Genomic DNA, 24,152 nt, shown 5'->3' with positions numbered 1-24,152 from the left:
TTCTGAAAGGGACAAGAGTTTAGGAAGGGGTTTGCTGAGGTGAGGTGAGGTGCTTTTTTAATGTTCAAATACAATACTACTATTATAGGATTTGCATAAAAACAACCTTGAAGATATCTAGTCGCGCCTGCCGGTTGGGCCCTCCGCTTGTCATTCCGGGGGGAAGGGGCCAATGGTTGCCCTTCCCCATCACAAACAGGGCCCACCTCAAGAGCCCTTAGCGTTTTATTTATACCGCTCCAGTGGAGCGGTTACAGATATTGGGAAGAAGTTGAACTTTAAGGGATTGGCCTCCCTTGCATGGGTGGAGAACATGGGTGATTAGTTCTGAGAACATACACAGTAATCTTGGTAGGCATGTTTAACTGCCCTATCAAATCCGTAGTCCCTGGGAGTCAACCAAAGCTGCATTCCGCAATCTGAGTGCTTGGAGTCACATGCTTGCTGATTAAGGCCAGTTGATAATCAATTGTTACTGCAGGAAGAACCTTATCTTTCCTTTGAAAGAGGCTGTGATGAAACCATTGCTGAAGGTGTCAATGTGTAATCTATTTGACCTTGCAAATTGTATGTAAAGGAGTAATATTCTCTCCAAAGTTGAAGTCCTCCAGTCATCTCTAGAGAGCTTTCTTCAGGTGCCCCTGCCATCTAGAGCTAGATAGACAGCAACCTGAGAAAGGTCCTTCTCAGGCATGGTGCCAACATTTTGGAACTCCTTCCCCCACAGATATTCATCTTGTGCCCTTCTATCATTGTTTTCTTCTAGCAGGTAAAGGTGTCTTGGTTTCATTTGGCATGGCCCCCAGTTAGGGATGTTAGACTCCCTTGTGTTGGTGGGTGTCTTCCACGTTCTCTTGGGTCGCATTACTAAAGAATACTTGCTGTTGGTTGATCTAGAGCAGTAGTTCTCAACCTGGGGGTCAGGACCCCTTTGGTGGTTGAACGACCCTTTCACAGGGGTCGCGGCAGGGCAAACAGCTTGGCCGGGGGAGGGGTGCCATCCACACAACAGCCTTGCGGGGTAGATTGAGATAGAGTATTTGTCTGTCTGGAGCAGCAGGAAAGATCGAGATCGGCATGGTGGGACAAGAGGCAGGACTGAACTGAGAAACCCCCGGGGGGAAAAACAATTTATATACAATCATGGATCTTCACGCCGTTGGTCAGCTTTGGAATTTTAGAGTTCATGGACCACTGATCTGATCCAGTAGCCCTCTTCATATATCAATCAAAATGAAATGGAATTTTAGACTTCATGGACCACTGATCTGATCCAGTAGCCCTCTTCATATATCAATCAAAATGAAATGGAATTTTAGACTTCATAGACTATGGAGTCTGATCAAGGGGTCTGATTCATGGGCCCTATGGGAGCTTCCAGGATTCGGCAGGTCCTGCAAAACAGAGCTCTTCCACCAGGTCTATGGTTGAGGCCAGTGTGGCAAGGAAGATCTATATGGCTCCCCTTCCAGGATAATGCAATGGGTATGGGGGGTATGGGTTCCATCTGCCCCTCTTCCCCCCTCCCTTTATGAGAATCTTAGTGGGGGGAATGGATTGTAGTTGCATGTTTTTTCTGCTGTATCTTTTCTTAATTGTATTTCATAGAATCATAGAATCATAGAGTTGGAAGGGGCTATACAGGCCATCTAGTCCAATCCCCTGCTCAACGCAGGATCAGCCCAAAGCATCCTAAAGCATCCAAGAAAAGTGTGCATCCAACCTTTGCTTGAAGACTGCCATTTATGGAGCTGTGTTTTTGTCTGGGGTTTAATTGGGAGTTTTATTGGAGATTTTATTCACAAGCCATTTGGGAGTGGTGGGTAATAATAATAATAATAATAATAATAATAATAATAATAATAATAATAATAATAATAATAAACCTATTCATATGTCAATCAAAGTGAAATGGAATGCTAGTCTTCATAGACCACTAGTATGATCCAGAAGACCTCTTCATATGTCAATCAGTTTCAAAATTTTTCCTTCTCAGCCCCTCCCTAGGAGAGAACCATGTGCAAATGGACCAGCTGATGGTTTACAGAATTGCTCAGTAACCTGCATCTTCTCAACTGAAGCTGAATAAGAATGAAAGTCTGAAAAGGGGCAGAATCAGAATTTGATGGGAAAACACAGTGTAGGATTAAGACCGTAAAAAGAGCCCTGCTGGATCAGACCAGTGAAGGTCCATCTAGCCCAACATCCTGTCTCTCACAGTGGACAACCAGTTCCTCTGAATGGCCAACAGGGGCAAATAAGAATGTCTTCTGCCAAATACTCGTGTAGATAAGATCCAGGATGAGCTTGGACACTCACTCCACTTATGTGTATATATGGGAACAAAACCAAAAACAATCTGAAAGATCAACATGGTTCTTTAACAACTAATTAGCAATCCAAATGGCAATTCCTTTCTAATTACGTATTGCAGTGTATGTTAATGCAGGTTCAAGCTGGGGTTCTTGATGGCCCTGGAAGTGTTTCCTAAATGTGTGGGAGCCAATTATTTAAAATTTTCACAATGATATGACCATGCATGATCATTTCGACCTGCCCCCCGTCCCCAATGGCCAATGATGAGCCTGGAGGGGGTGTGAAGAGGAGGGGACCACAGATCTGCTGTGTCCACAGCTCTGCTTCTCAACCATCTTCTGCACCATTGCGCCATTCTGGGGGCTCTCAAAGCCTGAAGAAGGTTTCAGGGGTTTCTCAATGGTAAAAATTTGAGAAAGGCTGACATCAATATTAGCAATTAGGGGCTGCACTCTGAATATGTTCTGTGAAATTGTAGTACATGTTAATGCAGTTTCAGTTCTCTGAATTTTATTGTTTTGTATTGTTTTATTTTGTGTGAACCGCCGCGAGAGCACTGGAAGAGTGGCGGTATAAAAATCAAATTATTATTATTATTATTATTGTTGTTGTTGTTGTTGTTGTTGTTGTTGTTGTTGTTGTTGTTGTTATTAACAACTGGTTATGAATTGCACTCCATACAAGCTCTGTCAAATTGCCCTGTGTTTTATAAACTTTTTGAAATGGTGTATTAAATATATGTATTAAATATGTATTGTATATTTTGTTTTATCTCAGTAAATTTCCTCTGACGAACAAACACACTCTAGCCACAGCGTACTGTCCCAATTGCAGCTTCTGAACAGTCTTCAAGGGCAGTCTCAGATGCAATGCACTTCAGTAATCCGATCGAGAGGTTTCCAGGACAGGCACCACAGTGGTGAAACCTTCTTTCCCCAGGATATGTTGCAGATGGATCATCAGCCGAAGCTAGTGAAAGGCATGCATGTGGCTAACATGGTCCCCTATAATTATTATAATTCACAGGACCACCTCTCTCTGCCCAGGTTTCTTGGGGAGGTGTAAGGTAAAGGTAAAGGTGTCCCCTGTGCAAGCACCAAGTCATGTCTGACCCTTGGGGTGACGCCCTCCAGCGTTTTCATGGCAGACTCAATGGTGGTTTGCCAGTGCCTTCCCCAGTCATTACCGTTTACCCCCCAGCAAGCTGGGTCCTCATTCTACCGACCTCGGAAGGATGGAAGGCTGAGCCAACCTTGAGCCGGCTGCTGGGATTGAACTCCCAGTCTCATGGGCAAAGCTTTCAGACCGCTGCCTTACCACTCTGCGCCACAAGAGGCTCTTTGGGGAGGTGTACATCAGTTTAAAATCAACATGAGTTAAAACCGAAATCTATTAAGCTATCTTAAAACAGTATCCTTCCTTCCAGGCCTATTCTACCTTGCTCTCCCATATTGATTGTCAGATCCAGATGTTATCGGGGAAAGTGTCTTAAGGGGGAGGGGGCTTCAGCAGGAGGCCTGGGTCCAGGAGCTCCCCCAGCTATGATCCTGCTAGTGCAACCCCATCAAGAATAGGGGATAACACATGTCCTGGGCCAGACCTTTCCCACACCAGTTGAATCTCCATCGGTTGGGTTGCGTGTTTTGGGTTGGGTTGCCAGCCTATCATTGGTGATCACTAGGAGATGGAGTGGGGGAACTTACATCATTGGCATTGTCCTCCGGAATGACGGCATCACCTCTGGGTCACTCTGCAGTGATATCATTGCATGTGGTTGACCCTGTGGAATGTGGCATGTGGTTGACCCTGTGCATGTGGTTGGCCAAACCTTGATGGATGATAATTGTGCTATCATGGAATTGGGGTCACTGCGAGTGGACAGGTCGTTGTGCATTTCCTGCATTCTGCAGGGGGTTGGACTAGATGGCCCTGGAGATCCCTTCCAACTCTGTGACTCTATGATTCTGTGATGCTGGAAATGACATCATCATGCATGGCTGAAGTGGGAGCTTTTGGTGTTCCGCAGGGCCTGCAAAACGGAGCTCTTCTGCCGGGTTTATGGTTGAGGCTGGGGTCGGGAAGGTAGATCAATGTCCCCGCACCCTGGGTATGAGTAGTACATCGTCAACCTCCTTCCTCACTCCTCCTGTAGTAAGAGGGGGGGTCCGCCATGTTGGAATCTTTTTTTGACTTTTTAATGGTTTTTTTAATGGGGGTTTTATAAGACTTTGTAACCCGCCATGAGCCGATTAGGAAGTGGCGGGGAATACATTGAAATAACAAGAACAATAACAATAATTGTTGTTATTAGGTGCAAAGTCATGTCCGACCCATCATGATCCCATGGACAATGATCCTCCAGGCCTTCCTGTCCTCTACCATCACCCGGAGTCCATTTAAGTTTCCACTGACTGCTTCAGGGACGCCATCCAGCCACCGCATTCTCTGTCATTCCCTTCTTCTTTTGCCCTCAATCGCTCCCAGCATTAGGCTCTTCTCCAGGGAGTCCTTCCTTCTCATGAGGTGGCCAAAGTATTTGAGGCATCTAACAACCAATTCTTCTTCTTCTCCAGTAATCTCAGGGCTCTCTCAGCCTCACCTCCCTCACAGGGTGTCTGTTATGGGGAGAGGAAAGGGCCAGCAAAATCGACGCATGTGGAATTTCCCAACCCAGAGATGCCCCCCCCCCCCAGTCACAGCCCAACGTCAGTCCAAGAGAAAAGAAACAACTGGGGAATCAACAAACATTAATCAAACATTTTAATGGTTTCAGTGGCTTATGAAGCAACGTTTTGGGGAACAGCACAGAGTTTCTGACGAGGGGGATGAACCGTGAACCCTACAACAGGCTCGAGGTTGAGTTCTTTCACTCCTTCTGGGATCTTGAAGGTGAAGGCCCTCATCAGGTTGGTGAAGAAGACAAAGAGTTCTATCCTGGCCAACTGCTCTCCCAGACACACACGAGTCCCTGCAGGGGAGATAAGCGAGGGGACAGCAAATGAACCCTTATCTCGTGAGCAGAATAAAGCTCTTGGTTTTGATGTTATTGGGGGGGGGGAAGATACCCGTTTTTCATTATCCCTTAACAACTACTCTGTATTTGCTTCACCTAGAAAAACATACAATACGGAGTGTTTGGGATAACTCATTAACTGCCAATTTATGGTAATCTCGTAGGGCAGGGGTGGCCAAACTGTGACTCTCTAGATGTCCATAGACTACTATTACTATTACTATTACTATTACTATTACTATTACTATTATTTAGATTTATTTCCCGCCACTCCCAGAACCAGCTTGTGGCAGGGTACAATTTGTCCACAATCAAACCCCCATTAAAACACACTAAGACATAAAAGTCATATAACAAGAGTAAAAAATCCCAAGGAACACAGCAGTGAATTCAACTTCCCAAACCCCCCCCCCCATAACATCTAATTCAGGAAGTGGGAAGAGAGGGCACAGGTGATCCATAGCCAAGCCGTTCCTCGATGATCCAATTGACTAATATTTTGGCGCCGCTCCTCCAGGGCGGTAAGAGACTAAACTACCCTAAACTATTGGGCCGGGCGGTAGCTTGTGGATGCAGTTTCCATGGCAAAAAAATCCCATTTTGCCACTTTCACTGCCATCTCATACGCTGTCATAAGCGTGCGATAAGATGTTCTTGCCGACTCGTCACAAGTTTTCTGCCATCTCACTTTCCTCTTCTTCTCCCGAAGCACCCTGGGAAACTAGAGGCCCTTTTGAGTCGGGGGTAGAGAGGACATCTAGAGGCAATCTTGTTCATAGCGGCCCCCAGGCAGGACTGCTATTCCTCCACCAGAGCCACCAGCGAGATGCCAGGAGGCAGCGGGTCCGGTGGACCATTCCAGAAACCAAGTGGATCCATAAGTTTCCATAAGTTTCCATAAGTTTCTGCAGGCAGGCAAAAACACGTCTGCCACCCAACTGGAGAGGGGGTGGTTTCCTAGGCCAGACCTGCAGGGCATAGTCGTCTGACCATGTTATGGCTAAAGCCCTCTCCAGACTCACTTGTATCCCGGTGCCAAAGATCAAGTCAGGGGTGTGGCCAGCCTGATGGGTGGGTCCAGCAACAAATTGCGAGAGCCCTAGTATTGCCATGGACAACACCAGGTCCGAGCCAAGTCCTGGGAGTGGCAAGTCCCTGGCCAGCAGCTGGGAATTGAAATCCATGAACATCTGAAGAGCCAGTTTGGCCACCTCTGCCTAGGGTTTTCAAGGCAAGACATGTTCAGAAGTGGCTTGACATTGCCTGCCTCTGGGTAGCATCCCCGGACTTCCTTGGTGGTCTCCAATACCAGTGTAACCTGGATCATCCCTGCTTTATTTTCAAGATCTGTTGTCATTGGGTTAACCTTGGCCATCGAGGTCAGGATTGGGAATAGCCAACAGGATTTTCAACAACTGGACCTACCTTTTCACCCATACCCTCTGAGTGTTCCAGGTTTGCCCCGATCATTTTACAACATAAGACAAGCAGTTGTTTAGACCAGGGGTAGTCAACCTGTGGTCCTCCAGATGTCCATGGGCTACAATTCCCATGAGCCCCTGCCAGCTCATGGGAATTGTAGTCTATGAACATCTGGAGGACCACAGGTTGACTACCCCTGGTTTAGACCAATCAAAAGGTTTACGTATGCAAAATTATTGAGAACACTTCAGAGCACTGAAAAAACAGCAAACTTGTTTTCAGTTGTTCAAGGGCGCTGCTCACGATCGATGATGAAATGGTTGTTCAAACTAAGGAGATTAGAGCTGACGCCGGGAGTAAATGATAACCCTGAGCTGTGATTTTACCTGCACCAAACGGAAGGAATCCTTCTTTAGCCACAAAATTGTTGTCTTTGTCTAAAAAATGGTTTGGGTTGAACTTCTGAGGTGTCTCCCATAGCTTTGGATCAGCAAGGACAGAGCGTAGATCTGGAATAATAAATGATCCCTGTAAAGAAGAAAAAAAACGAATTGAGACACAGTGCTTGGAAAACAGCAGAGCTCACGTGTTGGTTTGTTTGTCCGTTCATTCATTCATTCATTCATTCATTCATTCATTCATTCATTCATTCATTTATATCCTGCCTTCCTCCCCAGAGGGGATCCAAAATGGCTCCCATCGTTCTCCTCTCATCTGTTTTGTCCTCATGACAACGCTCTGAGATAGCACAACAAAACAAAATCAGAGGCCAGTGGCACCTTTAAGACCAACAAAGCTGTATTCAAGGCGTGAGCTTTCGAGTGCAAGCACTCTTCCTCAGACTACGAACTGACCATCATGACAGTGGGAATATATAAGCAAAAATTAATCCCGTTAAATTAGTAAACTGTGTCACAACATCCAAATACAGCCATAGGATAATTCTTTGCTAAAACAGCCAATCAGTCCCCTCGAATTCAGTTGTAGTTCACAAAAACATAGAAGAAATAAGACTTTCTATGTTTACACAGCTATCCACTTGAATCTATTTCTGAAATAGGTTAAGCTGAGAGTGTGTGACTGCCCCAAGTTTCCTTTTATAGATCTGTATTCCGCACACAAGCTAATTGTTCAGAGTATACTGAGAGAGTTATATACAATACAAATCCAGTATATACTGGGGGACTGCTTCTAGAAACCACACTGGAACCAATGGGGAGATGCAAACTGAATAATGATACGTGAATAAATAAATACAAAATATGCCCTGATAAACTGTATGCAATTTTTAACAATTCGAAAAAATTACATTCATGGGAGACAAGCAAATTTCACTCCCGGGAAATTCTCGTTTTTTTCTCACTTGTAAGTTCCTGTTACTTTGGGGGGGGGGGGGTCTGTTCCATGTGTGTTTTGCACCCTCTAGTGGTTGATTTGATATTACAGCATAAAAACCTGCGCTCTAAATCTGCAGGGAGAGATATCAGGCAAAAAGAAATGTAATAACAAATTGACCACTAGTGGGGGCAAAATACATGCAGACTTGAGACCCACCCCCACCCCAAAGCAAGAAGGACACACAAGTGAGGAAAATGAGAATGCAAAAGAGCCCAATAATTTTTTCTTGGCCACATTGAGTTCCACAGCTCCTATTTTATTAGAACAGAATAATAGAATCATAGAGTTGGAAGGGTCATCCTGGGTCATCTAGTCCAACCTCCTGCACTGTGCAGGACACTCACAACCCTCTTGCTCATCCACTGTCACCTGCCACCCTTTTGAACCTTCACAGAATCAGCCTCGCCGTCAGATGGCTCTCTCTCTTTGTGAAACAGAAGGGGAATCCCAAGCAGGTCTACTCAGAAGCAATTCCCATTTCATTCAGGAAAGGGTTCTTAAGATTTCAGCCATTGCTCCTACTTCATAGTAGGAACAATGATGTAGGGAAAGTGTAAAATCCATGAACACTAGGCAGTTCAAGATGTCGCCAGAAGCCATGCAATACATGTGTAAAGAGGTCAGCGCATATGCTGCAAGCCACCTGTGAGGGATGACAGACTAACCCCTGTGCAATAGCATTTGCTGGCAGGGGCTCCTGGGAATTGTAGTCCATGGACATCTGGAGGACCACAGGTTGACTACCCCTGCAATAGAATACCTTGGAAATAGAACAGGAAATAGAACAGGAACTGTGTCAGCTCTCTTTTAAGGGTAGTGAAGAGCATCAGCCTCTAAGCTGCAGAACTTAGTTGGGGTGCAGCCAGTTGGGGTGGCCTTGGGCTAGTCACAGTTCTCTCAGAGCTCTCGCAGCTTCATCTACCTCACAGAGTATATATTGTGGGGAGAGGGAAGGAAAGCTGCTTTGATACTCCTCTGGGTAGTAAAAAGTGGGGTACAAAAACACTTCTTCATCGAACCCTAGAGTGGAAAGTGTACATAGAGGCCATCTACTCCCACCCCCTGCTCAATGCAGGATCAGCCTCAAGCATCCAGGAGAAGGATCTGTCCAGCTGCTGCTTGAAGACGGCCAGTGAGGGGGAGCTCCCCACCTTCTTAGGCAGCCCCTTCCACTGCTGAACTAGACTCCTAGAATCCTAGAGTGGGAAGGGGCCATGGACGCCATCTAGTCCCACCCCCTGCTCAACGCAGGATCAGCTTCAAACACCCAGGAGAAGGATCTGTCCAGCTGCTGCCTGAAGACCGCCAGTGTGGGTGTCCTCCAGAGGCACTCAAGACTCTTCTTAAAGTTCCATGATCTAAATCTCATTTTTGTTGGGGTTCAGTCTTTTGTACCTTGGGAATGTGAAATCCAAGTATTTCCAAATCCTTGTCATTTTGTCTGGGGACCCCAAATAAAAAGACGTATTGGAACCGTTGAATCTCATGTATCACAGCGTTGGTATAGGGCAGTTTCTTCCGCTCCTGATAGCCAATAGAATATGAGGAACCAAAGACATCTTCTAACTCCTTCTGGACTTTTTCTAAAGAAAAGAGTAAGACTCAATCAATCAAAGTGGTCGGTAAACCATGAGCCATGTTGAATGCCAACAGGATTCTTTGCATCTTTCAGTTCATGAAATATGAACTTTGAATGATCTCAAAGGGCAGCCATTGCACTCTGCAAAGGAACTTCTAGATTAAAGTCCAGAAATACATGAGAGAGCAACTCACACCCTGAAAATATTGATAGTTCCTAAAGTGCCACCAGATTCAAATCTAGATGAGCATTAAATTAGCTGCCAAATGAAGAAACCTGGCATCTTGGTGCCAGTTTGGTGAGGTGGTGATGAGTGCGGACTTCTAATCTGGCGAGCCGGGTTTGATTCCCCGTTCCCTTACATGCAGCCAGCTGGGTGACCTTGGGCTCGCCCCAGCACTGATAAAACTGTTCTGACCGAGCAGGAATATCAGGGCTCTCTTAGCCTCACCCACCTCACAGGGTGTCTGTTGTGGGGAGAGGAAAGGGAAGGCGACTGTAAGCCTCTTTGAGACTCCTTCGGGTAGGGAAAAGCAGCCTATAAGCACCCATGAGAAGTCTCTGTCCAGCTACTGCTTGAAGACGGCCAGTGAAGGGGAGCTCCCCACCTCCTTAGGCAGCCCATTCCACGGCTGAACTAGACTCCTAGAATCCTAGAGTGGGAAGGGTCTATGAAGGCCATCTAGTCCACCCCCTGCTCAGTGCATATCAGCCTCAAGCACCCAGGAGAAGGATCTGTCCAGCCGCTGCTTGAAGACCACCAGTGAGGGGGAGCTCCCCACCTCCTGAGGCAGCCCCTTCCACTGCTGAACTAGACTTCTAGAAGCCTAGAGTGGGAAGGGGCCATCCAGGCCATCTAGTCCACCCCCTGCTCAATGCAGGATCAGCCTCAATCATCCAGAAGGATCTTCCCAGTCACTGGTTAAAGACAGCCAGTGAATGCCGCCCCCTGAGTTGCTTAAGCAGATGCTGTGTATTCTGGGGCCCCTTTGCTAGGACAGCTGGATGGACACGGTAACTAACCCTCCGCTGACGTCTAGCCAGAGGGCACTGTGCAATCTTAAAATAAATGCAGTAACTGGGAAATATCTGGAGGAGAGAAAAATATTTTCCACAAGGATGAAGAGATCCCTCACTCATAATGCATAACTATCTCTCACCTTGGACCTCAGGGTAAGTCGCCATCAAGAACACGGCCCACTCCAGAGTAGTGGTGGTTGTGTCTGTCCCAGCAATGAAGAAGTCAAAAATGCACTGAGCCAGGTTCTCTTCACTGAACGTCGAATTGGGGTCATTCTTGCTCTGTGGTTAGAGACAGAAGAAATGAAATAGAGTCTACGAGAAACGTACCGCTGTTCTCAGAACACTCCCTAAAGACTTCTGGTAGGAAGCTGAATGAAAGGGATGCTGGGGCATAGATTCATCAAACTGGAAAATAGCCCTGGATCTACGATTGTAATAAAACTGTACCGAAGAAGCATTGGTGGTGGAAAGTACCATCAAGTCACAGCCAACTTATGGTGACCTTGTAGGGTTTTCTAGGCAAGGGACATTGAGGGGTCGTCCGCCATTGTCTGTCTCTGCATAGGAACCCTGGACTTCCGTTATAGGATTCCATCCACATAGTGAGCAGGCACAACCCTGCTCAGCTTCCATGTTTGAACTGGTCTGGACCATCCTTGTTAGGGCAGAAGAAGCATTAAAAGAAGCCTTAAAACCCATCATAACTAGCCATGGGAGGAGTGACCAGGTTCTAGGAGGAAAGAGAAGAGAGCTGTGATATGTGGGGCAATTTGGATTGCATCATGCATGTGTTATATTTCATCAACAGATGTACCAGTTGCTCAGACATTTCAATGCATGTGCATGGGTTTTCAACATTCTCATTTTCCCCATAAATTCCTGTTTTTTTTTCAAGTGGAGGGACTCTGTTCTGCTTGTGTTTTGCTCCCTCTAGAGGTCAATATAATGTTACATTGGTTTGTGTCCGCCATATCTCCGTACAGATTGAAGATGCATGTTTTTATGCCAGATGTAATATGGAATCAAACACAAGAGGGTGCAAAACATGTTCAGAATAGAGTGTGGGGGAGAGAAGTGGGAACTTACCAGCAAGGACAATGAGAATGCAGAAAAGCCCCAAGTGAATTTTTTATATGGTATTATTTATTTATAATCCACTGTAATGATAGAGTTGAGTTTGGAGGACGTGTTGGGCAATAAAAACATTATTTTATTTATTTATTTATTTATTTAATGAATTAATTAATTATTTAATTAATTATTTAATTTATACCCTGCCCCTCTTGACTGAGTCGTCCCAAGGCGGGTTGCAATAATAAACATCCCATAAAACCCCATAAAACATTAATACGTTAAAATACAATCCTTAAATTGAATTATCAAAAACAGAAGCTCACAGAATGACAGCAAAGAAGTCCCTCTTTAACTAATCCACAGCAGATGGAACATTCCAACAACTACTTCACTTAATCCCACCAGGCTCATTGTGCCAGATGTAATTATAGCAGATGTGACTGCGACCTCATTGGGTGGGACCCCCAGCTTGTCACTCCAGGCATCCCCCCCCCAAAGAGTCAACCAAATCCCTGGTCTTACATGCTCCATCAGGGCCCTTAGCTCTTCCGGAAGCTCATTCCACCAGGCTAGGGCCAAGGCTGAAAAGGCCCTGACCCTGGTCTAAGCCAAGCAAATATCCTGGGGGCCCGGAACCACCAGTAGATTCATACCCGCACAGCAGAGAGCTCTGAGAGGGGCATAAGCAAATAAGCAGTCCCTCAGGTAAACAGGACCCAGGTCGCATATAGCCTTAAAGGTAAGAACCAAGACCTTGAACTTGATCCGGAAGCAAACTGGCAGCCAGTGCAGTAGTTTTAGCACAGGCTGAATATGGGCCCTCCGAGATGTCCTAGTGAGGCTTAGATACTGTGTGAGGCTTAGATAATGCTGTTCCTGGCCCTCCAGGGTGTAAACTGCACGGAGCTTTTATTCCAACCCCAGATTGATTCAGTCCCTGCCCTCTATACAGAATGCGATTTCCGTTTGGATTTGGGGCGATTTAAATTTTCTTTCTGTAGCAAGAAGGATTGATCCGGAGTGAACCTACCTTTATTGTGCGATATCTCAGAGTGCTTTTAATGCTCAATATCCATTTGGGAAAGAAAGCTCTGTGGTAGAGAACCTCTGATAGGCCACACCTGGTCATGTGACACGCTTGCCTTAAAGGAGAAGCCCCTAATTTCTCTCAACTTCTGTCGGTCCTGGATTTTTCCTCCCTCCTCTGCCTTTTTCAATCCTCTCCCACACCCCTCCAAGAAAAGAAAGAGGCTCCCTGCCTGGCTCCTTCCCCCCCCCTTCAAGAAAAGAAAGAAAGAGGCTTGGATCCCCCCCCCCCCACCTTCTGAGCCTCCCTAGCCACGTGCAGAAGACTTTCCTGTTTCAATGGGGAGGGGGCAGAAGAGGAAGACCTGAGTTTAAAGCGATCTGAATTCAATGGAATAAAGAAAGTAAGTGCAGACTCTGCCCAGGTGCCACTGTTCCATAAGAAAGGGGAGGGCAGAGACGGCTCAGAGGAGAGGAACACAAAGCCAGCCCTTACCCGTGCTATTTGCAATAGATAGTAATCCGTAAAATCCTGCGGCTCATACAGCGCATGATGCTCCTTGTGGTACGCTATCTCCTTCCTTGCAAATTCCAGCACAACATTCGTGAAAGCAATCGCCTTCTGGTGAGGTCCTGGGATAATTATTGTGAGCCACGGAAAAGTTTCGTACATCTGCAGGAAACATGAAAAGAAAACTTCATCACTGTCATTGGATGTATTAGAATTCCAGTCCATCATCCAAGCCTTTTGGGTTATTCATTGTCAGGAGACAACCTGATTGATGTCTAAGGATGTTCCCAGGAGAATGCTGAACGTATGGAAGGCATGAGAATGGTCTGACCCAGTCCCAACGAAAGCGACTACTCACAAAATTCATTAAGCTCATGCTGAAGGCTAAGATAAATTCGACAGCTTCCTTCAACTTGAGGAATTCTTCATCCTCCATAGAAAAGCGGTGTCCAAAAGCCACGGCACAGATCACATTGGCGACAGAATTTCTGATGGGTAACGAAGGGTCAAAGGGCTGCCCTGAAAACAACATTATTGACAGGGTGTTAACAGTTTTGCCTCTCCTGTTGATATTCATTGAGTTCTTTTTATTTATTTTCATCTTTCTGTGCTGCCCTTCCCGGAAGACTCAGGGCAGCTCACATATTTTAAGCAACAGAATTAAACAAAGTATCCATCAATCTATTACAAAACTCAAAACAGTGGCATACCCGGGACTTAATAAGGACGTAGGTTTTTATCTCACTATGCATAGCCTTGTTCAGCTCTTATATCCACATTCCTTACAATTCTCCCTTTTAAAAATTTATTTTATTTGGGACGAAGTGTCTGTAATGCGATGTTAGTAATGTGTAATGTAATTTTGAATTTAACTCTCTGTTCTCAGGATAAGATAGTTGCGAGTGGCCAGAAAAAACTGGGAAAGTGTCTGACATTAATTACTAATGTGGACAGTTTTATTTCTCCGATATTTTTGTGAACTGCTGAACTCAAAAAGACTGATTGGCAGTTTTGACAAAGAATTATCACGTGGCATCATATGGCTTGAGAAGGAAGGACTCCCTGGAGAAAAGCCTAATGCTGGGAGCGATCGAGGGCAAAAGAAGAAGGGGACGACAGAGAATGAGGTGGCTGGATGGAGTCCCTGAAGCAGTCGGTGCAAACTTAAATGGACTCCGGGGAATGGTAGGCCTGCAGGATCATTGTCCATGGGGTCGCGATGGGTCGGACACGACTTCGCACCTAACAACAACATCATATGGCTGAATATGGATATTGTTTCATGGTTTACTAAGTTGCCATAATTTGCTTTTGCCTTACATCTCCACAGTTATGGTGGTTGTTCATTTAGTCTGACGAAGAGTGCTTGCACTCGAAAGCTCACACCTTGAATAAATCTTTGTTGGTCTTAAAGGTGCTACTGGACTCTATTTTTCTTAAACTATTCTAAAACCCCAGACTCTACCGCCCTCTCTCCAATGTGTGTAGTTGGGAGGGAGAGCTATGCTGTTGTGATTGTCTGGTGCCTGGTTGTTATTTCCTGTATGATTTCTGTGTAGGGAGGTGAGTTTTGCTGGCAATCTGTAGGCCTGGTGGAACAACTCTGTCTTGCAGGCCGTGCGGAACTGTTTTAAGTCCCACAGGGCCATGATATCCTCCGTGTGTGTTCCACCAGGGGCGAGGAAAGAGAAAGCCCTGGCTCTGCTTGAGGCCAGTTTCCTTTTGGGGGGGCCAGAGATCTTGAGCAGATTTTGTGTGCTCAAGCGTAGGCTTCTCTCAATGGAATTTTGCAAGTAGGATTTTATGGTGAAGCTGGTAAGGGAAAAGGAGTTCATGGAGCTTTTCCCCCTTTTATATAAAATACATTATTGGGCATCTGGGAATACTGGGTTCATAGTACGGATGCCTGGTAAGTGATGGAAGGCCTGAGGGTGTGGATATGGGGGGCATGACTCAGGATGTGATGTGATGTCATTTCTATTTAAAAAAAAAAAAAGTGGCATGAGTAGCTCTAGGAAATCCCAGAAATGTTATGGTTTTTACCATAGAGTTTCTAACAATTCCTTGAACAACCCTTTGTCACTTCCACTTTTTTACTAGAAGTGAAAGAACATTGCAAGCAGGGGCTTGGCCGCACTGGCTCATAGAGACCTTCGAAGTTTGTCAATAATGGTGGCAATGTAATCAGAACCGGAAAAGTTCTGAACATGTATGAATTTTCCAAGATCAGAAAACTTCACCAAATGCCTCTGAATTCAGGGAGCAGCTCACCATAGAATTCACCTCCAATTTCTTTCCCAAGTAACCCACCCAAATCCTGTAGATCAGGGGTAGTCAACTTGTGGTCCTCCAGATGTCCATGGACTACAATTCCCATGAGCCCCTGCCAGCAGGCAGGGGCTCATGGGAATTGTAGTCCATGGACATCTGGAGGACCAACCCCTCCTGTAGATAACTAGTAGCAGGAAGGGTTCACCGGAATTCATTCTAAATTCCAAAGGATATTCAGGAGCCTTCTTGTGCATCATTTCTGAATGGGAACATAGGATTTGTAGTATCCTCATTCAGTACAGGAGGCAGGGGGAATTCAAAGGTCACGCACTTCTGGAAGGTCATGGCCATGCTGCCCATTTGTGAAACTGCAACCAGCGATACTATAAGAGATAGTCTACCCAAAGACTTCTGTGGACTGGAAATGTGTCTGCATAATCCCTTGTTCATGCATACCCTTTGCATGTGCAAAAGTCTCAACAAGCTGACGGGCCTCCTCTTCTATTTGTTGCTCCATGCCTTTCTTCCCCAGTCCCAGCTTCCGCATGGTGACTAATCCAAACTTCCTCTGTTGCTTCCAGTTGTGGCCATTTGACAATATAATACCTAAAACAATCAAGAATCAATGTGAAATTTGTCATTATAGCTGATATTAATTCTTGCAAGATCTTGAGGGGCAATGTCAAAATAGAAATGCCCCATTCTAACATATGTGGTGGATGTGCCAGAAAGAAAGGATATAATGGGCTATGATTCAAGACAAGATGCAAAAGATATTAAAAGTCAAATTTCTGGTGTATCCAAAATGTATATTATTAAAAATTGTACCAAATAATATTAAAATTATTTATAATTAGCTTATAAAATATATGGCTGCTAGGGTCCTTTATGCATCAAAATAGAAAAAAGAATCTTCACCAGATATTACAGATTGGTTAAATAAACTGATGGACTACAGGACAACTGCAAAACTTATATATCTTATCCACAACAAATCAACATTGCAGTTCAGAAGAAAATGGAGGCCTATATTAGACTATATTGAACAGTAGAATCTAAGATGAAATGGAAAAAGTTATCTTCAGACTGCATATGTTAACCACGGGGATAAAGCAGTATGTGGTTTGTAACTTCTAGGTGATGGAAAAGAACAAGATATGTATTGTTAAATGTAAGCTCTATGAATATTTCTTTTCTAAAAACTAAATTTGTAGTATATAATTTCCTTTTCCTTTCTTTGTATTTCTTTCTAAGTTATATATATACTAGAACTAAAGCTCGTTGTAGGTTTTAATACAACGGGCACTGGTATGGGGGTAGGGTGTTAAATATAGGAAAGAGAGAGAGGTAGAAAGAAAGAGATTGATTAAGAAAGAGAGAAATAATGAGACAGAGAAAAGGAGAAAGAGAGATATAAGAAAAGTGAAAAAGAGAGAGGAGAGAGAGAAAGGGGAAAGGGGCTGCCAGGGCATCTCCCAGGCTAAGCAGGTCTTTTTCTGGAGGGAGGAATCTCTCCCCCCCCCTCACCTGAAAAGGGCCAGCGATCAGGCAGCCCCGCTGCCTGAACTCACCTGTGGATGGGAGGGCTGTCTTCCACTGCATCTTCCAGGTTCAGCGGGCCCTCTCAGGGTGGGAGGGGAGGAATTCCTCTCCTCCCCCCTTCTGGCCAGAAAAGGGTCAGCGAGCCTTGGAGATGCTGTGGCAGGCAGCCCCAATCCGCACACTCACCTGTTATTTATTTATTGTATTTATTTATTTAGATTTCTATACCGCCCATTTCTTTGCAGCTCCGGGCGGTTTACACAGAACATTATAACTTACATGGAACATTACATAACATCAAAACAACTTTAAAAAACATCAAAAGATTACAAAACCACAATTATAATATAATAACGTCTGGGGGGACCAGCAGATGTTCTGAGTCGGTCAGCCTCAAGCAGATGCCTGGTGGAAGAGCTCCGTCTTGCAGGCCCTGCGGAACTGTGGAAGTTCGGGCAGGGCTCTGATCTCCTCAGGGAGCTGTGACTGGAGGGGCTGTCTTCCATGGCATCTCTGAGGCTTGGTGGGGCCTTTGGTTGTGGGGAGTCACACCAGGTCACCCCCCTGCCCACCCTACCCCCACAAAGTCAAAAGCCCTGGTGCAGCCTGCTGAAGCCTCGGTTCACAATAAGTCAACTGTGACTTGTTGGTAAAAAAACCCCCTATTTATCACCTCAAACAATGTCTTAGATTTTAAACCACTATCTAATCTGGAGCCTCTTGTGGCACAGAGTGGTAAGGCAGCAGAAATCTTTTCTGAAAGCTTTGCCCATGAGGCTGGGAGTTCAATCCCAGCAGCCGGCTCAAGGTTGACTCAGCCTTCCATCCTTCCGAGGTCAGTAAAATGAGCACCCAGCTTGCTGGGGGTAAACGGTAATGACTGGGGAAGGCACTGGCAAACCACCCCGTATTGAGTCTGCCATGAAAACGCTGGAGGGCGTCACCCCAAGGGTCAGACATGACCCGGTGCTTGCACAGGGGATCCCTTGACCTTTACCTTATCTAATCTGGGGTGGGAATGAAATGGGGATGGTCTCTTACCCAGTCTAAAGGCAATTTCCTTAGAGCTCAAAGTCTGCTCATTACCAAGTAGTATCAAAACATTTCTTCTTCCATACCTTAAAATCACCTAAAACCCAAATGTGTTGTGATGGCCTAATATAGAAAAGAGAGGCCAAGAGTCCAAGGCTCCGTATAGATTTCACCTTATGCCATTCGAAAATTATCGCTTTCAAAATAGGAATATTCAAATGTCAATTCCTTTACTGAAACAAAATTAGACCTTCCAAAGGATAATTATCTAGGAGAAATTACTCTGTTCTGCACAAATTTTCTCGATGAATATTGTTTAGGTTGCCAACGGAGAAAATGCAAAATTAAATGGGTTGGAGTCAGCAAAAGAATATGCACCAGCAGAAAGGGGGCGAGTTTCACTGATTCACCCTGTCCATTGCAAATTCCCAACTCCCCCTCATGTTTTCCCCCACCTATATGCTTTTCCACACCTATTAATCCAGGGGTAGTCAAACTGCATTCGCTGGCAGGGGCTTCTGGGAATTGTAGTCCATGGACATCTGGAGGGCCGCAGTTTGACTACCCCTGGATTAATCCTTAGTTGTGTGCCCATACTGTATCTTCCCCCTTTTTCTGCATGCGTTTTGTGCCCTCTAGTGGCCGCTAGTGAGAGGACAGGTAAGATCTTTTCCGTTTCAAAGCAACTAACCTTTTTCTTTTAATAAGGCTTTGGTTGCGCTGTTCACCGGTCGCTCAGAGAAATGTTCTGCGTGGTTTATGAGCCCTTCTTTCACTGCTTCAAATCCAGAAAGCACCACAGCCAGCGTGGAACCCAACCACAAAATATAAATATTTCCGTACACCTTAGCCAGCTGCCAGGGAATCAAAAGAGCAAAGAGAAGAGTTAAGGCCTCGGCTGCCTCATATTCTCCTATATACTATTATAACAATAATAATCACAACAATAAGAATAATCTTTATTTTTATTTACTCCCCTTCCTGGTAGCTCTGGGTGGGTTACGACAGATTAAAATAAGCCATACTAAAAACCCATATAAATATTATCTTAACCCCGCCCGCGGCGCCACAGGCGCTGCGGACTAAATAAAGCCGTAAGGGCTTGGGGGGAGGAGTTAGGGCGGGCTCTGTCCAGGATGAGGAAGGGTGCCGATTGGCCCCTTCCTCCAGACAGACCATCGGCGGGGCCAATCGGCAGGCGCAAAGCAGTTGCTCCCTTGCCGGCAGCCTGACGCATCGGGAGGCGCGAAGCCAGCTTCCTTTTCAGCAGTGAGGATGAGCAATTGCTGAAGAAGAAGAGTTGGTTCTTAGATGCTGCTTTTCTCTACCCAAAGGAGTCTAAAAGTGGCTTCCTGTCGCCTTCCCTTTCCTCTCCCCACAACAGACACCCTGTGAGGGAGGAGAGGCTGAGAGAGCCCTGAGATTCCTGCTCAGTCAGAACAGCTTTATCAGTGCTGTGGCGAGCCCCAGGTCACCCAGCTGGCTCGCCAGATTAGGAGTCCACACTCCTAACCGCTATACCAAGCTGAGACATCTAGAGATATCAAATAGGGAATGGGAAGTGCAGGACTGGGTGGGAGAGATGTCCCCGGAAGGAGCTAGCTGCTCTCAATGCATAAGTCCTACAGTCTAGCTAATAGATTCCTATCCCTCCCTCCCTTCATTTCCCATCTTATTCTCACAACAGCCCTGCAAAGTAAATTAGTCTGAGACAGTGTGACTGGTCGAAAGCCACGTAGTGAGCTTCACGGGACATCTGACCTCAAGTGTTTCAAAGGCATTGTGCTTCGTGACAACATAAATGAAGCGGCTGAGGGGCAAGTACCAAGTAGTGCATTGGGAAAGTGAAATAAATAGAAATCTAAATAAATACATAAATAAATACATAAATAAATACATAAATAAATACATAAACGAGTTACAGAAAGAGTGGTCTAAGCAGTGAGAAGGGACCAGAGAGAGAAGAGACGAAGGGTCATAGAAAGTGATAGAGCCAACATTAATTTAGGATCAGAGTTGAAAGGGACTTCTAGGGTCATGTAGTCCAACCCTCTGCAGAATGCAGGAAATTCACAACTACTGGCCCACACATGGTGATCCCAATTCCATGACCAGATGATGCCCCCCCCCAAAAAAGGGCTGTTCTGCACACAATAAATATATTTAAATGCTCACCTAATGTAGGTGTTATATTCAAGCTGCTCCACATGGCGTCACCCACATCCAGCGTCTGGCCAGCCGACAGCTCACCACATCCTCCATTTTAATGCCCGAGTTGGGGAATCGCATAAAGTGGATTCACCAATCTAAAAGAGCTAGCGCCCAGAGAGCAACCAGCAGGCAACCAGCAGAAGGAAGGTATGGAGGCTCAAACACTCTAGAGTCAGTCTGTGTCATCCTGCCCTAGCACCGCCCTCTCCCTTGTTCCTGGGGATGGGAATTTCTTTTTAAAAATGACTAACTTCCTGGAGCAATGAATAGGTGGACACGCATGTAGGCAATGCCAGAAATAAACTAAAATGTTTTTTCTGTGTTGTGAACAAAGCGTACCTCTTGAAAGTTTTCTTTCTCCCCCAGTCAGAAACAATTCTTCCTCCCTCCCCCCCCCCCCGCCCCATCAAAGGACTTGTGAATCACTAAGGCCCTTTCGGCGCCCATTAAAGTCAATGTGGTCATTGGCTATAATGGGAATTTTGGCTTTTCCACCTTTCCTAGGGTCTGGTGGGTAGGGGGTTACATTAAATCCTCCAGAATTTTAGGAGAGCTCCAGGAGGCTCTTCCCTGTCTCCCCTCCAAATTTCAGAATGATTGGTCCAAGGGGTCCATGTCTAGGGACCCCCAAATAGGATGCCCCCATCCCTCCATTATATCCAAAGGATAGTCCATCCCTTAGGATATAACTGAGTGGATAGGGGAATCCTCTTCAGGAGCCCCTAATCATGGATCCCTTGGACCAATCATTCTGAAATTTTGAGGGAAGTCAGGGAAGAGCCTCCCAGAGGTACCCTGGAAGTTTGGAAGCTGTAACTTAAACCCCCACCCCCACCCCAGGCCCTGGGAAAGCAGAAAAGCCAAAATTCCCATTGTAGTCAATGGAGAAAGGGGATTGGTTGCGTGAATTGACAGACGAAAGTGTGATGTGTATAAGCTGTGTTGCTCTCTTCCGCCATTTCCAGCAGGAGATGAGGAGGGTCAGACATGTGAAAAGGTGGCAGACTAAGGTGAGTCAGCAAAAAGGTGAGGAGAGACTGGGAAGCGCAATAAAATATAGCGCTTTGCCATTCAGCAGGCGTAATGCTATTTTTACCAATGTGCGGAAATGCCCACAGATTCCCTGGCCAATCTGGCGTGGAAGAAATGTATGCCTCCATCCCAAAGTAGCAATTTGGCATTTCCCTGGGCATGCAAGAAAGGGCCACAAGAGCCAACTACCAACACAGTCTCTTCTGTCCGTCCACTCACAATCTGCCTAACTTCTCAGGATCAGATGGCTCTCCAGCCTCTGCTCAAAAACTTCCAAAGAAGGAGAACCCATCACCTCTCAAGGAAGCCTGTTCCACTGAGAAACCATTCTAGCTGTCAAGAATTTCTTCAGGATGTTTCGCTGAAAATTCTTTTGAATTAATATCAACCCATTGGTTCTGGTTCGACCCTCTCTGGTTCGACCCACTCTGCCCCATCCTCTATATCAGCGGTCCCCAACCCCCGGTCTGGGAACTGGTACCGGTCCGTGGATCAGTAGGTACCGGGCCGCGGCTCCTCCTCGTCCTCCTCCCCAGCTGCTGCCTCGGGGGCTATCCTGCCACTCTGCTACCGGCTCACCTTAGGTGCTCTCTGGCGGCCACCATGGCTGGGGCTCCCCCTCGGCATGGGACCCCCTTGGGTGGCAGGAAGTCAGGGGCGCCAGCGGGAATGCAAGTGGAGAAGGGGCTCAGACGGCGGCAGCGTCCCTCAGCAAAAGACTACCCCCCCCCAGGCCCCAGTAAAATTGTCAAGCGTTGACCGGTCCATGGTGATAAAAAGGTTGGGGACCACTGCTCTATATGACAGCCCTTTAAATACTTAAAGATGGCCATCGTACCATCACTGAATTTAGCAACCAAAAAATAAAAGAAGTTGGGGAAGATAAGATCTAAATGAGTAGAGCTGTTTCCTAGAGGGCAGAATCAGGAGACACTAGCCAAGATAGCAACTCCCTTGTGCTGTTTCCTCACCTGGGTTTCTTTCTGAATCAGTCGATAAACCAACACATTTATAGAAAATGCAAATCCATTTGAAGCTGACAAATACTCATGTGAACATACAGCCCTGCCAGGGGTAGGATCAATGTGCCATCATCTCCTTAAGTCAATTTGGCAGCCACACAGCTGATTCTAGAACTTATATACAGGATCAGAACCCTAATGAGTGACTCCGCATGAAGGATATCCATCATAGGGGAGCACCCTGGGTGAACCATAAGGTAAGGTAAAGTCACAATCGACTGTTGAGAGGATTAGCGGATATCTGTTTGTATATTTGCAATAGCCTTCAGCTATACTCATTACATTTGACTGAATGATACAACTAACTCATGGAAACCTAATGAAGTTCCACCTCATGAAGGTATCAAAGCAAGAGATGAACAGTGATGGTTTACCATTGCCTTCCTCCACACAACAATTTCAGTCTTCCTTGGTGGTCCCCCATCCATCCCTGCTTAGCTTCCAACTCCGGTCTTCCTTGATGATCCCCCATCCATCCCTGCTCAGCTTCTAGCTCCGGTCTTCCTTGGTGGTCCCCCATCCATCCCTGCTCAGCTTCCAGCTCTGATGAAATCAAGCTATTCTGGGCCATTAAGTTCTGCCGGTCTGACCACAGGAATGAAATAATTCAAAATTCTCTTCATCCATCCCCGTAGTTTGTCGAATAATTTTGAAAAAGACGTACCTTGGTTAATGTATCATGAGAGAATTTGAATCCAATTCGCCATAGGCTTCCAATGAAAGGAAGACGAAGAGGCCCGGGAGGGTAGGATTTGCGGGCCTGGAGCCGTTTCCAGAGGATCCAAGTCAGTAGACACACCACGGTGGCGATCAAAAATACCCTTATCCCCCATATCACCCCTGACATGATTCTGCCTTCTCCTCCGACGTCTCTGTCCCTAGCGAGTACAGCCAGGCAAGCTGGCTCTTCTCTCTTCGGCGGCTTCCGCTTCCCTCGCAGACACTAACGCCTCTTCATTTTGCCACGGGAAGCCTTTTATATGTTCCTCGAATGCCAAGTAACATGACTGCCAGTCCCATGAACAAGCGGCTCGCAAAATATCCTCCTCTAGGTGAGTGTTTCGGGAGCATGTGCAGCCAACGTGGCTGCTGCTCATGTGTCACTGCAGCAATTGGGCCCCAGAGAGTTTAATCTATGCTGAGGTTCGTTTCTCTAGCTACGGACACGGTCGCACTTGAGTAAGGAATGCAGATGTCAAGTTTGATAGCGTTCCCAGGAAAGGCTGAGCAATAACGACTGAGCAATCCGCATGGCATTAAGAAAGCAGGTCACTGCTCTGAGGCCCCCCTTTGGGTCTTGTGTTGCTCCTTGTGCTGCCCAAGAACCCTGAAGGTCTCGGGCGATGGGCCGAATCAGGAGCTTACCAAACCACGGCAATCCAGCTGATGTCATTTCCGCGGGTTTCTGCAAGGCTTCTGAAAGGTAAACTGGAGAGCCGCAGATTGGATTTTCAGATACTTGGGCAGATAGGGAAGTGGTTAGAAAACCGTACCCAAAGTGCAGTTGTCGATGGTGTTTCATCAGGACGGTGGGAGGGGAGCTGGGTCCACAGGGCTCAGCACTTGTCCATTATTTTCCAACATATTTATCAGTGACCCAGATGAGGGGTTGGAGAGACTGCTCATTAAATCTGCGGATGACATGAGCTTAGGAGAAGCAGCCGGAAAGAGTTCAAACAA

General features: G+C 46.1%; 1 protein-coding gene across 1 annotated transcript; it reads right to left on the bottom strand.

The window, feature by feature from the left end:
• Nucleotides 1-5,059: 5,059 nt before the first annotated feature.
• On the bottom strand, nucleotides 5,060-23,455 carry LOC143842560 (cytochrome P450 2J2-like). The gene is made up of 9 exons (XM_077347810.1): nucleotides 23,137-23,455; nucleotides 18,899-19,061; nucleotides 16,090-16,239; nucleotides 13,721-13,881; nucleotides 13,348-13,524; nucleotides 10,889-11,030; nucleotides 9,545-9,732; nucleotides 7,138-7,279; nucleotides 5,060-5,284 (listed from the first exon to the last, which is right to left on the bottom strand). Exons 1-9 carry the CDS (start codon nucleotides 23,317-23,319, stop codon nucleotides 5,094-5,096), a joined length of 1,497 nt encoding a protein of 498 aa, XP_077203925.1. The 5' UTR covers nucleotides 23,320-23,455; the 3' UTR covers nucleotides 5,060-5,093.
• Between the last annotated feature and the right edge of the window lie 697 nt (nucleotides 23,456-24,152).

Source organism: Paroedura picta, chromosome 8, assembly GCF_049243985.1.
Source record: "Paroedura picta isolate Pp20150507F chromosome 8, Ppicta_v3.0, whole genome shotgun sequence".
Lineage (NCBI taxonomy): Eukaryota > Metazoa > Chordata > Lepidosauria > Squamata > Gekkonidae > Paroedura > Paroedura picta.
The sequence above is the reverse complement of the archived record's forward strand: the minus strand, read 5'-3'. Positions and strand labels throughout refer to the sequence as shown.

Bases quoted from the DNA above. Each gene is read 5' to 3' on its own strand.
- LOC143842560 (XM_077347810.1), bottom strand. From the start codon at position 23,319: ATGTCAGGGGTGATATGGGGGATAAGGGTATTTTTGATCGCCACCGTG. The intron at 19,062-23,136 runs GTACGTCTTTTT...ATTCCCTGGCAG, and splicing joins CTCATGATACATTAACCAAG to CTGGCTAAGGTGTACGGAAA. The intron at 5,285-7,137 runs GTAAAATCACAG...TCTCCCCTGCAG, and splicing joins ATTCCTTCCGTTTGGTGCAG to GGACTCGTGTGTGTCTGGGA.